This window comes from Oryx dammah, unplaced genomic scaffold (assembly GCF_014754425.2).
Source record: "Oryx dammah isolate SB20612 unplaced genomic scaffold, SCBI_Odam_1.1 HiC_scaffold_9, whole genome shotgun sequence".
Classification (NCBI taxonomy): domain Eukaryota; kingdom Metazoa; phylum Chordata; class Mammalia; order Artiodactyla; family Bovidae; genus Oryx; species Oryx dammah.
The window spans coordinates 23,432,172-23,455,169 of NW_024070193.1; the positions used below are offsets into that span (position 1 = coordinate 23,432,172).

The 22,998-nt window shown below is 43.0% G+C and overlaps 1 protein-coding gene across 3 annotated transcripts in view; it reads right to left on the minus strand.

The window, feature by feature from the left end:
• Positions 1–5,555: 5,555 nt before the first annotated feature.
• The window catches only part of ADAMTS9 (ADAM metallopeptidase with thrombospondin type 1 motif 9), a 163,438-nt gene continuing 145,995 nt past the window's right edge, over positions 5,556–22,998 (minus strand). For all 3 annotated transcript variants that reach the window (XM_040246586.1, XM_040246587.1, XM_040246585.1), the window contains 3 exons: positions 19,582–19,686; positions 8,969–9,063; positions 5,556–7,062 (listed from right to left, as the gene is read on the minus strand). In XM_040246586.1, the coding sequence (XP_040102520.1) occupies positions 8,974–9,063; positions 19,582–19,686 (195 nt within the window). In that variant the 3' untranslated portion in view covers positions 5,556–7,062; positions 8,969–8,973. The remainder of the gene's footprint in view (positions 7,063–8,968; positions 9,064–19,581; positions 19,687–22,998) is intronic.

The window sequence follows — 22,998 nt, forward strand, 5'->3', positions numbered from 1 at the left end:
AGATCCCCTGGACAGAGGAGCCTGGTCGGCTGCAGTCCATGGGGTCGCTAAGGGTCGGACACAACTGAGCAACTTCACTTTCACTTTTCACTTTCATGCATTGCAGAAGGAAATGGCAACCCACTCCAGTGTTCTTGCCTGGAGAATCCCAGGGACGGGGGAGCCTGGAGGGCTGCCGTCTATGGGGTCGCACGGAGTCGGACACGCCTGAAGCGCCTTAGCAGCAGCAGCGGCAGATTTGACAGTGGCAAGGCAAGACAGCAGGCTGGAGACTCAGGGAAGAGTTGATGTTGCCATGTGAATGTGGTCTGGAGGCAGAATTCCTTCTTCCTCAGGGACCTCACTGTTTCTCTTAAGACTTTCAACGGATTGGTGAGGCTCCCCCAGAGTGTGGAGGGTAATCTGCTCTAATGAAACTCTACTGATTTAAATGTTAATCACATCTGAAAAAAATACCTTCCCAGCAATGTCTAGAGTCGTGTCTGTCTCAAAACTGGGTACCATGGCCTTGCCAAAGTGGCACATAAAATTAACCACCACACATAGTACATGCTCAATAAATGCGATTTTTATGATGCTTATTATATAGCTATTATTATTGTTGTTGCTGTATATATCTTTTCATGTCCCTTCTAGTCCTGACCGTATCCTCTGATACACAGCTTTCATTCACATTGGAAAGAAGGAAAACAGAAAGAACCACAGTATTCTGTGAGCAAGTGGAGTCTGAGGAGGGCATATACACAGAAATCTTGTTTTTTCAACTCCAGGACATGTAGAACAGGTGAGAGTGGGGGCCAATACCTTGATGCCTTTCCCACAGCAGCCTTTCCGAAATTAAATGGTTTCTATAGCATTTTGCCATTTTCTAGTAGCTAAGAGATACTGAGTTCTTGCCACATGCCAGGCAGCATTCCAAATGCTTTCAATGAATCAGCACATCATGGCCTCACAGCAACCATGTGACATGGGTACCATTATTATCCCTCCTCCCAATGAAGAGGAAGGTGAGGCCAGAGAGTATAAGAGTAGTGTCTGAGATCACACAGCTAGGCAGTGGTGAACAACACAAGCCATTCCATCTTGTTCTACAGCCCGTGGGTATTGACTGCATGACCACCATGGACAAATACTAAGTGTTGGGGTGATGGGATGAAGGAAACGGACACTGCCTGGACAGCCTCAGTGCTGCGTGAAAAACAATGCTTGGAAGGGTAGGTTTCCCTAGTGTGCATAAGATCACCTGGGGAGCCTACTAAAATGGCAGATTATTGGGCCCCGTACCTAGAGATGTTGAGTAAGCTTGGGGGTATGACCAGGCACCACACAAGGACCCTCTGAAGTCCCCTGCCTTGGCCCAGGGTGCACTGGAGTTGAAAAGGCTCCCATATAGAATGTGTACCCATTCTATAGTATTGTGAAACTGAGCACCAAGCACTGAAGAAACATCCTGGCTTATCAAGAAAGATGAAGAAGATGAAAACAGCATTGTACCTATGAAAGTGTCTACACCCGAGAGTGGCTCAAGTCCTAAAAGGTGGTCATAACATAAAGACGGCCCTATAAGTCTAGATGGTAGGTCACATCTATCAGAATTCAGTGCACTGTCACTTTAGGGCCATAAGAATTCTATGTCCTGGGAAGCATATGCAGAACCACAAAATTCTCACCAAGTTCAAAAGTCTTTGGACCAAGATGGGCAGATATGTGTATATACAAGGGCCACATAGAAAACCCAATCAAGCGATTTAACTGTTGCAGAGTTTGGAATGCAGGTGGAAAACTCAGGCTATATGTGGATACTGAATACAGGCACATGGGTTATGAGAACATCCCTCTCTTGTAGCTAAGAGTCATTGACATAAAGGCCGGCGTGGCTCTTTGGGGTTTTGGACAATCATGTCAACACCTAGTCAATTTCTTGGGTCAGTAAATGTTTGGAAAATATAGTAGACAGAATAATGACCTTTCATTCCAAACCCAAAGATGTCCACATCCCAATCTCCAAAATCTGAGAATATGGGATCTTACTTTTCACAGGGGACTTTGCAGATGTGATAAAGGTAAGGATCTTAAGATAGAGAGATCACCCTGATTATCTAATGGGTCCAGTGCAATCACAAGAATCCTTAAAAGAATGAGGGAAGTGAGGCAAAGTTAGAAAAAGGTGACATTTTCTCTTGCTTCTAGATCAGGCTGTGCATCTAAGCAATTGCTAATAAGTTGTGAATATAGAGATTACCAGACTAAATGAAGTTAAGACAAGGATAAATAGATCATGATATCACTTATATGTGGAATCTAAAAAACTTGATAATAATGAACTTATTTACAAAACAGAAACAGACTTACAGATTTAGAAAACAAACTTATGGTTACCCAAGGGGGAAGGGGGAGGGCAGAGAGATAAATTAGGAGTTTGGGATTAACATATACACACTAATATTTATAAAATAGAAAATAAATAGACATACTGTATAGAACAGGGAACTCTATTGAACACTCTGTAATAACCTATATGGGAAAAGAATCTTTAAAAGAATAGATCCACGTGTATGCATAACTAAAACACTCTGCTATAAACTTGAAACTCAGACAAGATTGTAAATTAACCACACTTCAGTATAAAATAAAAAGTTTAAGAAAAGTAGTTCTTTAATCTTCATGTACTGCCTTAAAATTATTGCCCTCTTCTCACGGGTTGGACACAGACATAGTGAGGATAAGCTGTATAAGGACAACACCTTGAGAAAGGCCAAGCCACAGAACAGAAAAAGCCCAAGTCTTCTGTGACATACAGAATAGAGTCACTGACCAGGTCCAGCTGTCTGCTGACCTCTATGTGGTTGCACAAGAGAAAAATAAATGTCCGTCTTATTCTGGGGTCTCTCTGTCACAGCTCTGTGATAAACTGAATTCTGTCTTTCCAAAATTCATATGTTGAAGCCCAGACCCCAAGTGTGATTGAACTTGGAGATATGGATTTTAAGGATTAAAGGAGGTCAGGAGGAAGGGCTCTGTCCTGTAGGACTAGTGTTCTTATAAGAAGTGAGGTAGACATCAGATCGCTCTCTCATTCCTTGGTGCTCACACCAAGGAAAGGCCATCTGCGGACACAGTGGATAGACAGCTGTCTGCAAGCCAGGAAGACAGGCCTCACCAGAAACCAACCCTGAGGGCACCCTGACGCTGGACTCTGATCCTCAGAACTGCGAACACATCTCTGTTGTTTAGAATACCCATTCTGTGATGTGCTGTTATGGAGGCCCCAGTGGCCTGGCACAGCCTCTTAGCCTGTATTCTAAATAATAAAGCTGACCCTTGAACAACGTGGTGGTTAACCCAATAAAAACTTACAGTCAGTTCTCTGTATCCATAGTTCTTTCATATCTGTAGATTCAGCCGATAACAGACCACAGAGTACTATAGCATTTACTATTGAAAAAACCCCACATATGCGTGGACCTGGGCAGTTAATGTTTGTGTTGTTCAAGGGTCAGCTGGACACGGCTGCATCCCTAGAGCCTAGAACAGTGACTGGAAATTAGTAGATGTGCTATGAACAGTATTTGGGTAAATAATGAGTAGAACAGAAAGACAATATTTAATCTGTGCAGTACTGTAAAAATGTAAAGAATTAATAGATTCTATACAGATTGTGTCTGCCCATTCACCCATCCAACCATTCATCTTTCTATCACTCTGGCTGTATTCATTTGCAAGCAAATGAAACCTCATCTTTGAATCCTACCAGTGTCTCCTCCACAGTCCACCCTGAATCTACCCATGGTCAGCTCCTGTGCATTTTATTGCTTTTATCATTCTAAAATTTCCCACCATTACAACGGTCACCATTCTAACCCAGATCCTATTATTACTGGTTTACTTTGCAATAATTGCTTCCAAACTGTTCCCTCTTCTCTCTGTAGTTGATCCCATTACAGAGACTTCTATTAATAGTTATTTGTGTCAAATCCATTTTGCCTTCTAGGAACAGATTCCTCATTTAATTTAGTCTGGCAACACACCCTACAAAATAACCCTAATTCTCTACTGCTTCTACAGCCTAGGTTCAAGCACAGGGCTCAATTGTGGCTGAGAAGATACAAGTGGAATTTGTTGGGTGATGTTTCTGGAAAACCCCTTTCAGAAAACGGAAAGCTGGGACTAGGCTACTTTCTACCCTTTCCCTCACTCTTTTATTTTTGTTGCTTGGAATTTGGGAGTGATTGCTGGAGCTCTGGCAGCCACATGGAGATACGGAAGACTGAGGAGAGGAGATAAAGAAATGACGTCTCTGATGATTTTGTGGAGCTACAATACCAGCCTTGAATTGCCTATCTGCAGGCTTCTCCTACATAATGGTGAAATATACTTTTTAATGTGCAAGCCATTGCAGTCAGGTCTCTGTAATTAGAAGCTGAACACAACTCCTAACTGATACAGAACCCATGCCTTCCACATTGTCAGCTTAGATATCCTGAGGCACATTTGCAGTACTGCTACTTTGCTACCACTAGTGCAGGGCTAAAGCATTTTCATAAAACACAATCCCATGTGACAGCAGGCATGTCAACAGCTTCATTTTACAGATGAGGAAACTCGGGTTTAGGATCACATAGTCAGTACATGTCAGACAAAAGACTAGAACCCAGGTCTCAGAGGAAGCTGTAGGGTGACAAGAAACTATGAAACTATGGTGTAAGCTATGGGATCTGGAGATTTTATACATGCACATGTACATGTGGATGCAAACACACACACACATGTGTAATCTTGAGTGGAGATGTGTTGCTTTTGCCTGTTTTCGTACCATCTACCCTTTTCTGATAGCACAGCCTTTCTTTTCTGGGATGGCTGGTCTTTCAACTAAAGTTGTTGATCACCTGCCTCTAGGAGGGCACATAATCCCAGCCCTCTTGACAACGTCACTGGTTCAGAAGAGGTCATGCAACCCAGAGCCAAAGTTCCTTCTGAGACTGTCACTTACTGTATGTGAATGTGGGCCCATCTGCATCTCAAAGGCTCTGTCTGCTTTTCCAAAAAATGATGGTAAGTCTATTGCCCACTTCACCGGCTGGTTCTGAGAACAAACTAAAACAATCTAGGAAAGGCTCCCGCATACAGGGATGTTCACTTACTATTAGCTGTTCTTTAGATCTCTTTGGAAAGCTCTCATTTTCCAGGACACCATCAATCTCTAGAATAGAAATATTGTTACATGATATTAACAATTAAGCCCCCAAATCTCACTTAAATCTTCTGTTCTGTTTGGTCACTTGTTTCCCCATTGCACAGACAAGAGGTTTCTTTGTCTGATTTTCAGAATAACCACTTCAACTAATTGATTTAAGTGGTGAAAAGACAAATCTTGAGACAGTCCCCATTCTTTATCTGTCTCCAGAATGGCAAATACAATCAATGGGATTAAGAAAGCCTGCACTTCTTCTCAATATGATCGTGTTAAAAACTAGAAAAAATAAAACAAAACAAAACTAGAGGCATGTTCATCCCATCTTGAATCAAGTGTCCAGAAATCACGTGAAACACAAATGTTTGGATGTGGTCATGGTATTTATTTGCAGTATATTTTCACAATGTATTAATAAAGGAGAATAACACTTATTCATACATTGAATATAACTTCCTGGAGCACTCTGAAGATTGTGTGGGTTTGGAGAATACTGACAGGTTTCTCCTAATCTCTTTGGCTTTTCAAAGTGGGAAGGTTTCTCAAATCAAGTGTCTGACAAGGGTGACGACTCTTCTTCCATCAGGCTGGAAGAGCAGAAAGACCATGGCTTTGGCAGCTCCATTTTGGAAAGAAGTAACAAACAGGACTTCCACAGATGAATGGATCCAAAGATAAGAAAGACTCAGGCATCTTGTACTCCATAGTTCATTTTACTTCTGAATGCCGATTACTGCAGCAGCCATGGATACTGACAGGGTTTAAGGTTCGTGGCTCAAAGGGGCTAAGTCACCAGCCAAAGTTTTCATGCAAAAGGCAATCCTGATGACTAAGATTCCGTTTCTGGATTTCTCCAGGTGTGCTGGGGAGGCTGGAGTTCACCCCTACCCCATGCATCCTCTGTCGCAACTGTTGACATAGACACCATTTCAGAGTATCTTGGCAAAACGCTGAGCGGCTCTCGTTGGCTCAATGTCACTCTGTAATGAAGCTGCTTGAAGGACCCTCTCTTTAACCAGAGAGATGAAGGCACCATTAACTGAAGCAAAGTACTGATAAGAGTAACAACAAGAACAAAGTCCCATTCTCTTCCCAAGAAGCCATGTCTAAAAACAAGGGTAAACAATTGGTCTTATTTTATCCAAGTGACTCTGTCAATTGAAAGTTGTTCTTCGGCTTCTCCCTTCTATTAAAAGTGTTTACAGTTCTGAGTCCAATGATCACTTAAATACACACATTAGCACCAAGGCAGCAATTTTTTTTCCCAGAGATCACATGAAACTGAATAGATACTTAACATAATTAATAGCTGGTACAATCTGTGACATCACTAAATTACCAATTGGCTAATGACACATTCCTAGAAATGCCAACAATATCCTGATACAACTCTCATAGCACCTTGATGGTAGCTAAGTTGTTTCTTATAAAAAATTACAATTAAAAAAAGTAACATAAAACATTTACAGATAGAAAGTAAACAATAGTGTACCGTGAAAATAAAGGATCACTTTTGTCATAGTACTACATATAATGTAGAGTACGTAAAATGCAGTGGTCTGACTGCAGGGGACAAAATAATGTGAAAGGCAGTCATAATAGAATCATTTTACGTACAAAAATATTACATCACAATAAATAATTTCAAACATAAATATTAAACTTTACATCATTAGGTTATTCCATTTATATACACACACATATACATATGTATGTGTATATAAGTATATATATATGCATATGTACACACACACACAGGCACACAAATTCTCATACACACACACCCACACACACATACACACAAATTTTAAGGTGGAGGTATTTCATCACTATCCTTCATCCATCCCATAATGGCTTCCTCTTCTGAGCACCTGAAAGCAAATGAACCAACCAGGAAATGTAAATCTTCTGTCTCAAATGACATAAGTCAAGAACAGGTAAGCCAGAAATTTTTACATATAGAACTTAAAATTATGCTTGCTACAAGCAACTGGAAATTTCAAGGATATAGAAAGAATAAAGTAAAAAGCCACCAGCCTGTGATTCCCCCAGCCTGAGATAATGTTCTTCACATACTGGTGTATTTCCTTCTAGTCCTTTAGTACAGACATGTAAATATTATGTGTATGTGATCATTCAAATGTTACTACTCATAAGATATGTATAAAATACTCTTTATTAGATATAAAATATACATAATACAAATCAAATGGAGATCACCTGACTGCACCCTCCTTTATTCCATCTCCTCTCTTCTGATAACAAACCCTTTCTGGTCTTTTGGCAACCATCCCTCTTCCAAATGAGGCTGTCAGTCACCTGACTCTAGGTGGGTACATGATCCCAGTCTCCTGGATGTTGTGACTGGTTCAGAAATGGCCATGTGACAAATCAGAGCCAGAGTTCTTGTGCACAACAGATGTCAGAGGTGAGCATTTACTAAGGGCCATGAAATAAAGATGATGTAAGCCTAGAACTGCCAGGGACCATGGTGTGGAGGAGATGATCTGCCCGAGAATGAAGTCACTCAAGGGGCAAGCATTGCTGATGGATGGAGAAAGAGAGAGCTCTGATGACTCTGAGCCTCAAGATCCAACCATGCCTGGAGACAGACCACTGCTTAGACATCTCAGTTATTTAAGACAGTAAGTTTGTTTTCATGTTCCTTTTTTTTTTTCCCCTGTTGCTTCTTGCAGTGGAAATATTTCTACCGTAAGTTCATAATTTTTAATATAGATGATTAAATACTGAAACTGATACACAAATGTCAGCTATATAATCCTTTGCCAGGATCTTGAAGAGCCTAAAAAGGATAATGGGCTTTAACAGGAAGCTTGAGGGAAAATGTAGGAGGGTCGTGTGAGTTGGCTGAGCTCATCTCTTATCCATGAAAGGCAATGAGATGAGAAAAAGAGCGATCAGTTCACTTCTCTGCCCAGCAGAGGGAGGGCTTGCCAGCATAATGTAGTCACGACAGGAACTGTCAAACTTATCAGGGAAATGCTCCTGCACACTTGTTAAACTGCAGATTTTGACTTTGAAGATTTGGAATGAGGCCAGAGACCCTGCATTTCTAATAAGCTCCCACGTGATACAGATCAGGCTGGTCCTCGGATCACATCGTGAGTTACAAGTGTGCAGAAGAGTACATTAACTGAGAGCACTGGCTGTGGGTAGGACCCTCCTGGGTTCTGCCAAGGAAATCCATGCTGAACTTAAGCCAGCCGCTTAACTGTTGTGGATCTCAGCTTCTGTCTGTAAAATGAGGGTAACAGCCCCAGACTGTGGCTTCGCTGTGAGGATGCACGGAAATAATGCCTACCCAGCACGGTGCCTGATACACAGTCAGGGGTCAACGACTGTTATTAATATTACTCTCGTAATACCCTCGGCAGTATTTCTCAAAGGCTGATCTGTGAATCTTCTGCATTAGAATTTCCTGCATTAAAAATACAGATTCCTAGATCCACCTCCACTCAACACAGCAGGACCTCTAGAGATGGAGCCCAGGGAGCAACATTTTTAATAAGCACTGCAGAGGAACCTGGTGCAGGATGTCTGGGGACTGCACGTCCGAGGTGGAGAGCAGACGGCCGCAGGCGTGCAAGGACAGATGAGCAGGAGACGCAAGGCTGAAAAGCACTGGGTCAGCTTCCCCTGTCTGGGGGCAAGTGACCCACCTACATTTGCTAATCATTAGACTGCTCAAAGAATGAGAGAGAGCCAGAGGGCAAGAGAGAGAGTACGAGAAAGAGAGAGAGGGACAGAGACACTTACCTTAACTATAAAACTCGAATCTCCAGGCCAGTGCCAGAGGACGGAGCGCATTTTCCACAGTAACCACCGCATTTCCCGACGACCCGGGTACCATCCTGCAAAAAAAAAAAAAAAGATGCATCATCCTACTCCACCTGCTTGGCTACTATGGTTCTGGGGCTTGAACTGGCTTTGGGGGGACTCATTCCTGTATGTAGAGCAGGTAGGACTTCTCGAAGTGGGGACCAACATCCTCACCACGGACTTAAGCAGGGGCTGAGAAACGATGGCCTGTGTCTCCCCTGTGTTTGTACGGCCTGTATCTTCACAGAGTGCACTTCAGTCTTTTGGCCCTAGTGCTTTCTCAACCTCTTTGAAATATCCTTACTTGCACTTCTTCCACACAGACCATTCATGGAGACTAATCTTTAGTCCCTTCACACTCAGCATGGTCTCTCCTCAAACACACAGCTGAAGAGTCTCAGTAGAAATCTATCTACTCATCAAGAACCAATGGAAACCACTCAGAAGAACTGCTTTGCTTTTAACCTGATTATTGACATAGCTACCAGTGTCAAGAAGAGCGTTTATATTTTTAAATGGTTGGGAAGCAGCAAACCGAGAATACCATTTCTTGATAGGTAGAAAAAAACACAAAATTCAAATGGGCCCGCCAATAAAGTTTTATCAGAATACAGCCACATCCATTCACTTTCCTCACGTCGTGGCTGCTTTCTTGTTACAACAGCAGGCTGAGTGGTTGGTCTCACAGCCTCACACTGCTGCTCCGCACACAAGTCACAGTGATACCCTGTAACCTGTTTCGAGTGCCATGCCTACTGCAGTATTATAACATTTCTTATTTTTTTTTATAACCACTGTATGTCAAAATAAGAAAAGACCAAAAAAGTAGACTTTACTGTACTTTTAAGGTACAGTAGGGTGGATTATCCTTTTGTCACATTTACATGGCAAAGCACTGCGTTCATCATGCAATGATACTGTGTACGTGCGTGCTCAGTCATGTCCAACTCCCTGCAACCCCAAGGACTGTAGCCCACCGGGCTCCTCTGTCCACAGGATTTTCCCAGCAAGAATACTGGAGTGAGTTGCCATTTCCTCCTCCAGGGGATCTTCCCGACCCAGGGGTCAAACCCGTGCCTCCTGCGTCTCCCGCACTGCAGGTGGACTCTTTGCCACTGAGCCAACGGGGAAGCACACAGTGACGCGGAAGTTGTGCTAAAAGAAGACGCTATGCACCAATATCACCCCACTTAGTATGTGCAGGGTATTCCCAAGTCCCAGGCAAGCAATGTTCAGGAATTTGGAAAACTTAGCCTATCTCATCACAGTGTAATTCTCCACAAAAATAAGAAATCAACATGAGTAAGGATGAAAGATGAAAAGATGTAAGCGCCCAAGTGGCTCGTTTGTTACTGACACAAAGAAAGCAGTCTTCTGGGTGGTGAGTTCATGAAATCTTGTTTAATTGTAACAGCAGAAGACATATGTCCAGAGAAAATCAATTTTTGAACACTGTTATCCTTTTGGCAAGACCAGTTGCTCAAAAATTTAATGACATTTGGGATCCACATCAGTACACAATTTAAAAATGAAGCAAATTGGAATGGTTTCCTGTGGTTTTTGATGAGAAGATAGATTTTACTGATACTCTTTCAGTTGTTTGAGGAGACCATGCTGAGTTGTGAAGGAACCAAATAATTAGTCTCTATGAATGCTCTGTGTGGAAGAAGTATGGGTGACAGTATGTCAAAGAGATAAAGAAAATACTAGTCAGAAAAACTGAAGAGGAATCTGCTAAGATGTGTTGACAACTAATAATGGTAAGACCCATGTGTGGAGAAGGAAAAGCTTTATTTGGACCGATTTACAAAGCTGGATCATGGAAAAAGCAAGAGAATTCCAGAAAAGCATCTATTTCTGCTTTACTGACTATGCCAAAGCCTTTGACTGTGTGGATCACAATAAACTGTGGAAAATTCTGAAAGAGATGGGAATACCAGACCCGCTGACCTGCCTCTTGAGAAATCTGTATGCAGGTCAGGAAGCAACAGTTAGAACTGGACATGGAAAAACAGACTGGTTCCAAATACGAAAAGGGATACGTCAAGGCTGTATACTGTCACCCTGCTTATTTAACTTATATGCAGAGTACATCATGAGAAACGCTGGACTGAAAGAAACACAAGCTGGAATCAAGATTGCTAGGAGAAAATCAATAACCTCAGATATGCAGATGACACCCCCCTTATGGCAGAAAGTGAAGAGCAACTAAAAAGCCTCTTGATGAAAGTGAAAGAGGAGAGTGAAAAAGTTGGCTTAAAGCTCAACATTCAGAAAACGAAGATCATGGCATCTGGTCCCATCACTTCATGGGAAATAGATGGGGAAACAGTGGAAACAGTGTCAGACTTTATTTTGGGGGGCTCCAAAATCACTGCAGATGGTGACTGCAGCCAGGAAATTAAAAGACGCTTACTGCTTGGAAGGAAAGTTATGACCAACCTAGATAGTATATTCAAAAGCAGAGACATTATTTGCCGACTAAGGTCCGTCTAGTTAAGGCTATGGTTTTTCCTGTGGTCATGTATGGATGTGAGAGTTGGACTGTGAAGAAGGCTGAGCGCCGAAGAATTGATGCTTTTGAACTGTGATGTTGGAGAAGACTCTTGAGAGTCCCTTGGACTACAAGGAGATCCAACCAGTCCATCCTAAAGGAGATCAGCCCTGGGATTTCTTTGGAAGGAATGATGCTCAAGCTGAAACTCCAGTACTTTGGCCACCTCATGCGAAGAGTTGACTCATTGGAAAAGACTCTGATGCTGGGAGGGATTGGGGGCAGGAGGAGAAGGGGACGACCGAGGATGAAATGGCTGGATGGCATCACTGACTTGATGGACGTGAGTCTGAGTGAACTCTGGGAGATGGTGATGGACAGGGAGGCCTGGCGTGCTGCAATTCAATGGGATCGCAAAGAGTCAGACACGACTGAGTGACTGAACTGAACTGAACTGAACTGTGAAAATGTAAGATGTTTAAAGCCTGTGATTATTCACCGCGGAAAATACAAGAACCTATCTAGTGTCATGGAACCCATGGTGTTAATAATGAACTTCTTTTTCTATCACAGACTTAATCTCCATCAGTTTGGGGAATTTGGGGGTCAGGACTAGAAGTTGAATACCCTGACTTATCCTAACATACAGCAGTTGGATGACTTAGGAGTGGTGAAGTTTTATCATGAATTTTGAGCTCAGGGACAGGATAAATAATTTTCTGAATGAGAAGAACTGCTTTCAATCACTGTCATTGAACACTTAATGGTTTTGGACATTATCTTTTGCTGCTGACTTGATAATGTTTCTTAATGAACTGAAGCTAAAATTACAAGGCAAAAACTGCACTTACAGGCAAAAGTTATACTGTGGTAAAGTCATTTCAATAACAACTAACATTGTTTGAATCATAAATCATGTTAAGGTGCTTTGTACACTTCCCAATCTGTCAAATGTTAAAAATGAGAAGCTTTATTGCTATTCCACATACATTTATAGTGGATATACTTCGTGAGTGTGAACTACAGTTTCAGCATCACTTTTTGGACATGAATGTAAGTGCAAAGGAAATTTTCATATTTCAAAATCCATCTAATGAGGTAACTGAGGAGAGCTTCCATCTCACCTTCAAGTACAAGTGATTCATCTGTAATGTAATGATGTGCAGAAAGGCAAATACCAAGTGTAAAATCTAACAGAATTCCACCAACAGCTGCCAAGGCATGAATATGCTCAATTAAAATGATGTGGTTGTAGACGATAGTAATGTTTGGCAATACCTATCTCTGCAAAAAGACATTCATAAAGATGAAGTGCAGAACATCTCATTTCAGATCAGCATTAACAAATAAACACTTCGAAGCAATTTTGGTAACAGAGAACACTGATTAAACAAAATGTTATCCTTTCTCAATATTTCATTCATTTCCTTGGTAGATTCTGGATAACAAAAATTTACACTCAATTATTATTCTGCTTTGGATTTAATCACCAAATTTTTGTGCAAATTTGTTTTCACTCTTGTCATATAAATACATATGTAATATCCATGATTTTCACCTCCTGGATGGCAAAACCTGAAATATTTACTACCTGGCCCTCTACAGAAAAGATTTGCTGAACCCTGGTCTCTAGCCTTGTACAGTCCTACCTGTCTGGATTTGTCTTGCTCTGTTCTTGCCCTCTGCATTTCCTTGGGTTGTTCCTCTAACGTGCCTCTTAACACAGAGCCTTTCCACATGAGGCTCCTCCAGCTGGAACTCTCAGCCCTCTCCCTCTCTGTGTGAACTGGACTCTGTGTGCATTAACCAGCTTTTGTCTGGTAAATTCTTCAGAACTCAGCCCGGAAGCCACTTCCTCTGAGAAAGCGTTCTGACGGAGTTACCAGCTGCCCAGCACCCTGTAAGATGGGGGTAGTTCTTTCTTTATGTCTGTCTTCCCCACCTAGAATGTAAGCCCCATGATGGCAAGGCCAGTGCCTTGTTAGAATACTAGGGTCCCCAGAACCTAGCAGTGGTTGAAACACACATTTGATGAATGAATCGAAGAAGGCTGAACAAGTATGCTCTTCTCTGTGAGATGCAATTCAAATGGTCCTGCTACTCAGCCCCCTTAATCCTTCCCCATGCTATGAAAAAACCCTTGTTTAACTGTGGCATCATACGCCAGTTTGTAAATTACCATGTCATATGAGCCACCCTCCACCCCTGACTCCTGCACAAGGTTTGGCATCTAAGATGTTTTTCTCGACTGGGACTAATGCTGGTGTGAATCATACTTGTGTGCACATTTCAGGATCTCTTTGGGCCATATTTGATTCATATGGCCCAACTATGGAAGTCTTTTGAAAACAATGGATAATCTCATCAAAAAAAGAAAAATAGTTGCCAATTTTGAAGAAGAAAAAAAACATGTAAGTTTCACTCTTTTAAAAATTTGCATGCTTTTTGAGTGAGACTAACTTGGAGGGCTTCCCTGATGGCTCAGTGGTAAAGAATGGGCCTGCAACGCAGGAGATGCGGGCTGGATCCCTTAGTCAGGAATATCCTCCGGAGGAGGAAGTGGCAACCCACTCCAGTATTCCTGCCTGAAAAATCCCATGGTCAGAGGAGCCTGGCGGGCTATACAATCCAAGGAGTCACAAAGAGTCAAACATGACTGAGCGACCGAGCATGCATGCCCAAGAATAAGTTGGAAGACTGAGTTCTATCACCCCACAGGGTCTTGGTTTTAGGGGCCCATGTTAGTCCGGAGCTAGTCTGACATCATCGACTAGATCTGATGCCAGATAAACTGGCTTTCTAGCCAGGAACTTTTCCCCTAGGCTGAAGTATATAGGTCTGGTGGCCTTAAGGATGCTGACATAGTAGAAATGCCTTCTGTCTCATTAAAGCTTTTTTTTCACCCAAACTCTTCCTTCCCCAGCAGCAGAGATCAGATTGCCTCAGACTTGCAGCATATCTTTAAATAACCTCTTTAAACCTCAGTTTTCTGGTGTATCTGTAAAATGGGGATAATACAAGTCTCCCCTTATAGGTTTGCTGCAAATGAAAGAAAGCATATAAAATGCCCAGAATAGCACCTGGCCTAACGTACGTGCTCAATTATTAGTGATCATTGTTATAATGGTGCTTTTTAATGTGTGAATTTCCATCACGGCCTGTTCTCATGGAGATAAGGAATGGTCTGGGTAATTATAAAATCGCCGATACTCGCTCTGCAATGTTCATGTTATTTCACTAACTAGGACTCTATCAATGTCATTTAGGTAAAGGTTGAACTAACACTTATTTCTAGTACAGAACAGAAAATATATGCACTGAGAAAGTAAATAGCATAAACATGATTGTCATGGAAACAGTGACTATTTCAGACAAAAAGGTATGTTTTTCAGCACTTTTAAAGTACCCACTCTTATACAATGAAACATTAACTGTAAATCATTTTTATTTCTCCACTAAAGCAGGTCCTCTAAAAATCTCTTTTCAACAAATATTTTGTTAGCAGAGTTTGAGCTATTGCATATAATTAAAATGAGTGACTCTGTGTTCCATTAAGAACAGTTTATAGTTCATACTTTTCACTCTTTTCTCTGCTTTCTACAGTCAGTATGACCAAGGGAGGTTGATTCGTGTAATTTAGGAAAGCCAGCACATCTTTGATTAAAGTGTGCTTATTTTCATTTCTTTGGACCTGCTGGGAGTGAAACTGCCCATTAAAAAAAACAACAGTATTTCTTTTTTTCCCAAATAAAGTCCTAATCACACATATACAAATGTACACACACACACACATACACACACACACAATGTATAAATGTCTAACTTCTATGGGATCATACAGAATAAAATGTACACATATATAAAAGGTAGTTTCACTCCACTTGTCTGTAGTAAATGTATGGTTTTTATACTTGGTAGATAATTGAATTTTCACAAATGAATTGTGTGTTAGGACGCAGCTTATAGGAGATAAAAGAGAACTGATTCTTTGCTTGCTACACACACACACACACACACACACACATTTATCTCATGCTACTTAAACTCCAGTGGTTGTAAATGAACTGAAAGATTAAAAAAAAAACAACCAAAAAAAATAAAATAAAATAAAAATAAAAAAAAACAACCAGGAACTGAGTCCATCTCCCATACAGTAATACAACTTTAATTTTTAATTTCAAAGTAATTCTTGGATTTAGAGCCCTTCCCTCAGAAAAACAGTGATGGTTAGGTCTCAGGGCCAGGCACCCAGCCCTCAGAAGAAACACAGGCTCCCAGCTCCTCTCAGACCCTGTCCCATCCCCTAGGAACACAAAGCAGCACAGAGACCCAAGGACACCCCTCCCACCCAGGAGCCTGCCTTCACTGTGCCTGGCTCTGAGGGCCATTCTGGAACCGCCTCCAGGACGGAAGGCGAGACAGCAGCTCTGAGAATGGGCATCTTTCGGGGTGGGGGGAATTCTCGCGGGGGGAACTCTCCTGGATGGGTGCTGAGGATCCTCTCACATCCTGAGTGCACTCATGAGTTGGGGAAGCACAGAATGTCATTGGCAGAGGAGCTTAGAATGCCAACCTTTTCTCTCCAGTCTTACAGGTGGGCCTAGTTCCCCCCTTTCTGTCTGGCTGCCCCTCACCCACAGAGCAGAAACTTGGTACAGTCAAAGCATTTGTCTAGAAGCCCATGCCTGGACCCAGGAGGTGGCCCATATGCCTCAGTCCTTGGGGGGGAAGCATCCGTGTGGACAAAATCCACATGGTATGGTGGGTACCAGCCAGGTCCAGGCTTAGCCTCTGCTCAGGCTGCAGTCCCATCCTCCCATCACAAGCAAGCTTGCATCTTTCACCACCGTGACCAATTCTGCAACCTTATGGCAAGCCTTAGGCCTATGAACATGTGATAACATTAACAGCTAATACTTACTGTGCCCCTGCTGCCTGTCCAGTGACATGCAAACAGCTTTATCTCCCTATTTCATTTTTGCTCCACAAGAACCCAACTGGGTAAGACCACCATGATGCCCATTTTATAGATGAAGAAACTGAGGCCCCTGAGAAGTTAAATAACTTGCCACGATGGCAGAGCTGGTAAAAGCATGTCAGGTGATCTGACTTAAGGGCCTGGAGGTTTAACCTCTATACTCTGTGGCTTCTTTGATTTCAGTGCTCTCCCAAGAATTCAATGAGTGACCTGGAGGAATGGGACTGAATGCATGTAAACTGTCCAGTAAACAGAGGCACTTTCAGTAACAGAGGCTATTTCAATAACAAAAATCCTTATCACTAAAAAAAAAAAAAGAATTCTTCCCACGAGTCACATACGGGCAGCCAACAATGAACCTGACACTCAGGTCTGTTCCTGTTGGTGAGACCGTGTGCCCACCCTACAAGTGGTTCTGGTAATGCAGTTTTACCCCGAATGACTACAGCTTTCCTTTAGTTTTTCTTATCACCAAGCAGGTTTAGAAAATGGAGGATTCCACTGTGTTTTTCCTTCTGGTGCTCCTGGCAGAAAAGTGAAAGAAAGTGAAGCGTGAAGATGAGAGGACTGAATCAAAGCAGGGCTGTTGGGAGAGTCAACCAAGACTGGCCAGGATCCGTGCAAAACAGAGCAGACCGGCTTCAGCCCCTCAGAAGCAAGACAGTGGCAAGGCAAGGTGGGAGCAGGATGTGACAGCTTTTCAAAGTGTGTTGTGTGGAACAACGGTAATTTGGGGAAATTAAGGTCTGACTTTGAAGAGAAGGCCCTGTGACTGGTTTAACGTAGGTCAGTGGTTTTCAAAACGTGGTCCCAGACCAGGGCATCAGCATCATCTGGGAAATTTGGGAATGTACATTTCAGGCCCCTCCCCAGGCTGGCTGTGTTTTAGCAAGTCCTGGCCCAAGTTTGAGAACCACTGATTTAGGGAAATGCTGGCTTCAACAGAACCACACAGGTTTCCTTCCTGTACACTTTATTCCAACTTCCAATACATGCATGGTTAGTTACTGTGACTCTTACAGAAGGAAATAAAATATACAATTTTCCCCCAAGTGTCTTAGGCTGTGGAAGCCTATTTTCATGGAGCATCCCTAGAGGATGCTGCTCTGTGGACCACACAGCAGGTCAGGCACACAAAGCCTCGTTTCTGGGGGCTGCTAGGAGCTACAGATTGCTTAGTTCTGGCTCATGGGGATTAATAAGGAGTGCTCGACAGACCCTTGAGACTAATTTTGAGCTGTCTCTCTGAGCTGTCATGGAACACCAAGATTAAAAAAAAAAAAATTCTGACAGGCAATTGTGAAACCAATTTCCTTCAGCACAGGCGGAACCTCCCCTGAAGGCTAGGGGAACAATCAGCCCATGTCGGCAGGGCAGTGATCACTGTCTCCACAAGGTGGCGCTCCAGGCTGCAATTATTTTTAGGTTCTGGATGAACACTGCAACGACACTAACAAAATTGAAACTAAAGTTTCAACGCTGTTTACATATATGGTTTTCTACATAATCATGGTTTAAGTAGGACCTCGTTTGAGGCCATGCATTTGTTTTTTTGTCTCTCTTAGTCACTGCAACATAATATATAGTAGAACATAAGAACATAATTTCTAGGCCCACTGCAAAGCACAGCAAGTGTGCTCTTGGTTCTCTTTCTTTCTTTCAGTACAAGCAAAAAAATTAATGATTAAATTATAAGCAATCAATATAGCCGTTTAGATAAATCAGAATTGAAGGAGTTAATTGACTTTCACAGAGAAAAGTTTTGTTTTGTTTTGTTTTTCTCAAAGACACAAATTTACCCCTTGAAGCTAAAAAAAAAATCCTCTGAAATATTCCTGGAACATTATAATTGATGTTTCTTCTCTTCCTGGGTGGAAGCAGGCTGATTGAGCTGTTTCTTTATATTCAGATTTTGATAGGGTTTAGCAAATAAAAATACCGGATGCTCAGTCAGATGTGAATTTCAGATAAACACATTTTTTTTTAAAGAGTATGTCCCATACAATGTTTTAGACATGCTTATAGTAAAAAAATAAATAAATAAAAATCTTACTTATTTGAAATTCAAATTTAACTGGGCATCCTGTATTTTGTCGGCAACCTCACCTTGGAGTAATACCCCACTTTCTAGTCCTCTTCTTCTCTCTCCATTACTTACTTTTCTGAGGAGACCCTGAGACAGAGGGCACAGCTGTGGCAGGACTGGGGCCACAGGCCACACTTTGTAAGTTTCCCATTTGCCTGTGGGTCAGCTCCTGCCCCTCATCCTCGGAACTTCTTGGCTGGAAAGGGCAGCGCTTCCTGCCCCACCTTAGACATTAGACACCCCAGGGGAATTTCAAATTCTGCCCCTGTCACAGATTCCCTTTGAGTGAATCTGGATGGGGCCCAGGTACATGCATCTTAAACTTTCCCAAGTGACTCTAACATACCCCCAGGCTGAGCAACATACGCACACCAGAGCAGATTCAGAGTGTGCATCTGAGAGCTTGCTCAGCTGTAGGTCTTGCTCAGAAGCTCTGGGGCCCCAGAATCTTCACTGTCAACAAGCTCCCAGGTAGTTCGGGTGCTCTGGGGTGATCTCACCATGAACAGCTAGATTTTAGAGCAAGAAGAACTGACTTGTAGAGCCTGTGAGTTTTTCTCTCATTCTCCAGAAACCCTCCTGATGAATGACTCCTTTTTCCAGCCCTTTTTGTATTATTTCATTTCTTCTGAAACAGACATCACCGTCCCTAAGCTCGCGTAGGTTAATTGCATGTTGGTTAATTAATTGCAGGATATCTGAACCACACGCTCCCTTAGAGGCTGCTGAGTGCTTTCGGCTTCCTGGTTAGGCATCCTTCTAATTGCTCCCGTGGTACTCAGGTTCACATCTCTGGGAAGAATTCATCAGAAGGGTAAGCAAGACTCTGCTCCACTCACCTGTTCACACGTCAACCTTCCATTTATGTCCTCAATTTTCTTCCTGACACTTTGTAAAATGGTTTGAGGAAGTTCCTTTAGCACCATAGCCTTAGAGGGAAAGAAAGAGGAGGAGAAAATAGAACTCATCCTCGAAGCCATGGGGACCCTTACCGGGGACTTCTTGATGTCAGAGACGGCGTAATTCCCTTGGGAGATCCATCTGGCAGATTCAGTTAGAGACAAACCGGTTCCGTAAAGGTTGATGCTAAAACGACCCTGGAATAAATGGCCAGTGAACAAGATTTTTAGTCCACGTGACATCCTGAGCAAAGGTCCCACACAATAAAAAGGTAACCTGGAGAAAGATATTAATTCATTATGATAGCTAACTAATGACTGAGGGCTCTTTGTAGTGGTGGTGGGGGGGGGCGGTTCTGAACGAGGCACTTTACATGCATCATCTCATCCATCCTTGCAAGAGCAATCTGAAGAGGATTTTCTTCACAGATGGGGACAGGGAGGCCTGGCGAAGGTGATTAACTTCTCCAGGAGACATTAAAAGCCCAACTCACATTTTCCTAACTTCAAAGTCCTCACTCTCAACCACCGCTCTTCTGCGTCCCTAACACAGCAATCCTGATGTTGCTAACAATTATCAGATTCCTACAGGAAGAAAATGCCACAGTGTAATTTTTTTAACAAGATCTCGCTGCCAAAGCTTCCTGGGCTTCAGCTCCCCACCGTGCTGAGCACGCCGAGTCCTAAGCACAGCGGGGCGAGACTTCAAAGGAGCGGCACGTTCTCGGGATTAGCCTGCAGAGGGCGCGCGCGGCCTGCGCTGGACCAAGGTAGGGACCAGCCAAGCTTCCAGGCCCAGGGAACCCACACCTCCCAGCTGCGCTGTGGGACTTTTTCCAAGCGTGGCCTCGGGTGTTTCCATTTTTATTTCCAAGGAGACAGGGCAGCAGAGAGCCTTTCTTGCCTTCTCCATCTGTCTCTGTGTATTTCTCTCTTGCAAAAATGACTCCACAAAGGCATCTTAAATAGATTCATGAGCAGTTTGGGAGTAAAAAGTGTGCTTTCTGCAAGAACTGCAGACAGTGGGTGAAAGCTTCCTCTCTGAGCCTTAGGATACAGTTTTTTGTCAAAATGGTCTTAAATACATCAAAGAGAGTAGTGAGGTGGAGGCTCACACCTAACCAGACCTAAGTGTAAAGTCGGCTTTTCCATGTGGACAGATGATTTACCCTGTAGGAACCTCAGTTTGTCCATCTGTAAAATGGAAGGTAATAATGAGTGCCTTCCTCAGAGTAGTATAGTGAGGACTAAATGAAATTAGCTGAGGACTGTATGGCTGGTCCCTAACAGATATTCAAAAATATTGGTATTAGTCCTGCATTTTCTTATTGTTTTCTAAGTACTAGTTTTCTCTCTCCAATACAGCAGTAAGCTTATTGAGGGGTGGGACTTGGCATTGCTTTGCCTATTTATATCAGTTATGGTTTGTAACATATGACAAGGCACTTGATATAGTCTTGCTGTGCTTAGTTGCTCAGTCATGTCCGACTCTTTGCGACCCCATGGACTGTAGCCCACCAGGCTTCTCTGTCCATGGAATTTTCCAGGCAAGAATGCTGGAGTGGGTTGCCATTCCCTTCTCCAGGGGATCTTCCTGACCCAGGAATCGAAGTCAGGCCTCCCATATTGCAGGCAGATTCATTACCAGCTGAGCCATCAGAAAACCCTGATATAGTCTTAATAAATATCAATATCACATTCTAGCTCTTCCATGAAGACTTCCAGGATCAGGTGTAACTTGGAGGTTTCCTCTCCATGTTGGTTCCATAAATGCTAAACAGTTTATGAACTCTTTAGGGGCCTTAAATCCTACATCTGCACACTGGGAACAAAGAGTGTCCCTATTCACAGAGGTGAAGGGAGGATTTAGTGCAGTCTAATCAGTGGATTTCATCAGAGGACATTATTGCCCCCACGGGAAATCTGGCAACCTCAGGAGACCTTTTGGGGTGCCCTGTCACAGCTGGTGGGTGTGTGAGCCACCAGCAGCTGATGCAGAGAGACCAGAGTTATTACTAAATATCCTACAAGGCATAGCCTAGTCCCCAACAACAGAGAATTATCCAGCCCAAAACATCAGTCAAGGGGAGGAATTTATCCTAGAATCCTGACACTTCTGCCTTTAGTGCAATCTCAGGCAAACAGCTTACCCTTCCTGAGGCCATCTGTAAAATGGGTAATAAGACAGAATACAAAAGGTATGACACACCTAACCCATTACCTGGCAGAGAGTAGGTGATGCTTTAAAATATTTTTGGAACTTGTTTTATGACAGTACTACACAGGTGTTAGTGGCTGTCATGTTGAGTGACTTCAATACCCAGGTATCTGTGATTGTGGTCACACTGGATGCTCAAAACCCTCCTTGCCTAGCCTCCTTAGACATTGGCTTCTGGATGCTGCATTAGCCCACCTGGCCGATTCTTACTTTCCTAACCTCCCTCCCCTGCAGAGGGCATCCACACTGATCACAACGCCCAGACCTCACTATTGGCAAGGACACCCTCTTCTTTCCTTCCTTATCCTGTTTCCCATGAAGACCGCCTGACAAGCCTACATCTCAGAAGACAGACGTGATATGCTTTGACGTCAAAGTCCTTAGAAGGAGCAGGCTTCTAGCCCCAGGATGTGTCAGGCTGATCCCCGGGTTCAGTGTCTGAGCACGTAGCTGAGCGGATTACATGCTGGCTAGATCTGCCCTTTCAGAGCAGGTGATAAACAAGTTTTTGTTCTTATTCTCTCTCTGGCCCTTTCAGGGTCAAGGATTTGCATTTTTAGCCAGCATCCTAGTTGATAATTAGCACTTCGAAAGTTGCCTGTCATCAGTGGAGTGTAGACCTACTGTACTTTGCAGCTCCAGTTCACGATATCTCTGTCCCCACAGGCCTTATCTTCAGGGTCTAAAGGGCATGAGAGTTTTAGCTACTATCTCCTGTTGCTGATTTAAGAGTAAAGGTGATTAAGGCATGCATACACTAGATATTCCAGAAAGGTCAGCAAAAGATGTAGCTTTGACAAAGGGAGGTTTTGTCCTCTGCTGGACAAGGGTGCATGCTGTACAAGTCTTGTCTGAAAACAGGATCAGCCAGACACGTCTGCTGTCATGGATTCGGACTCAGATGCACTGGCATCAAATCTGGCCTCTACCAAGCACCAGCGTGGGTTTGGATAAGTTACCTGACCTCTCCACACCTCTCAGCTGCCTCCTCTGGAAAAAGGGAGCATTCTCACAGGATGCTGTGGATGATTAAATGCTACACTGATTTAGAAATGCTAAGCACAGTATCTCAAGTGTAGTGAACGCTCAGCAGACACTCAGAACACCAGCATCAGTAATAATAACGCCACATGCACTGTGATCAGGATAACAACATACACTCTGGCTGCATCTTGAGTCGAGGGCTCTTGGGGGACCAACCCTTAATGACACATAGATCCTTAAAGCAACAGCCGTGGATGAGGAGGAAAAAGAAGCTGAGTGTCAAATACAGCATCGCTCTGCTTTGATAT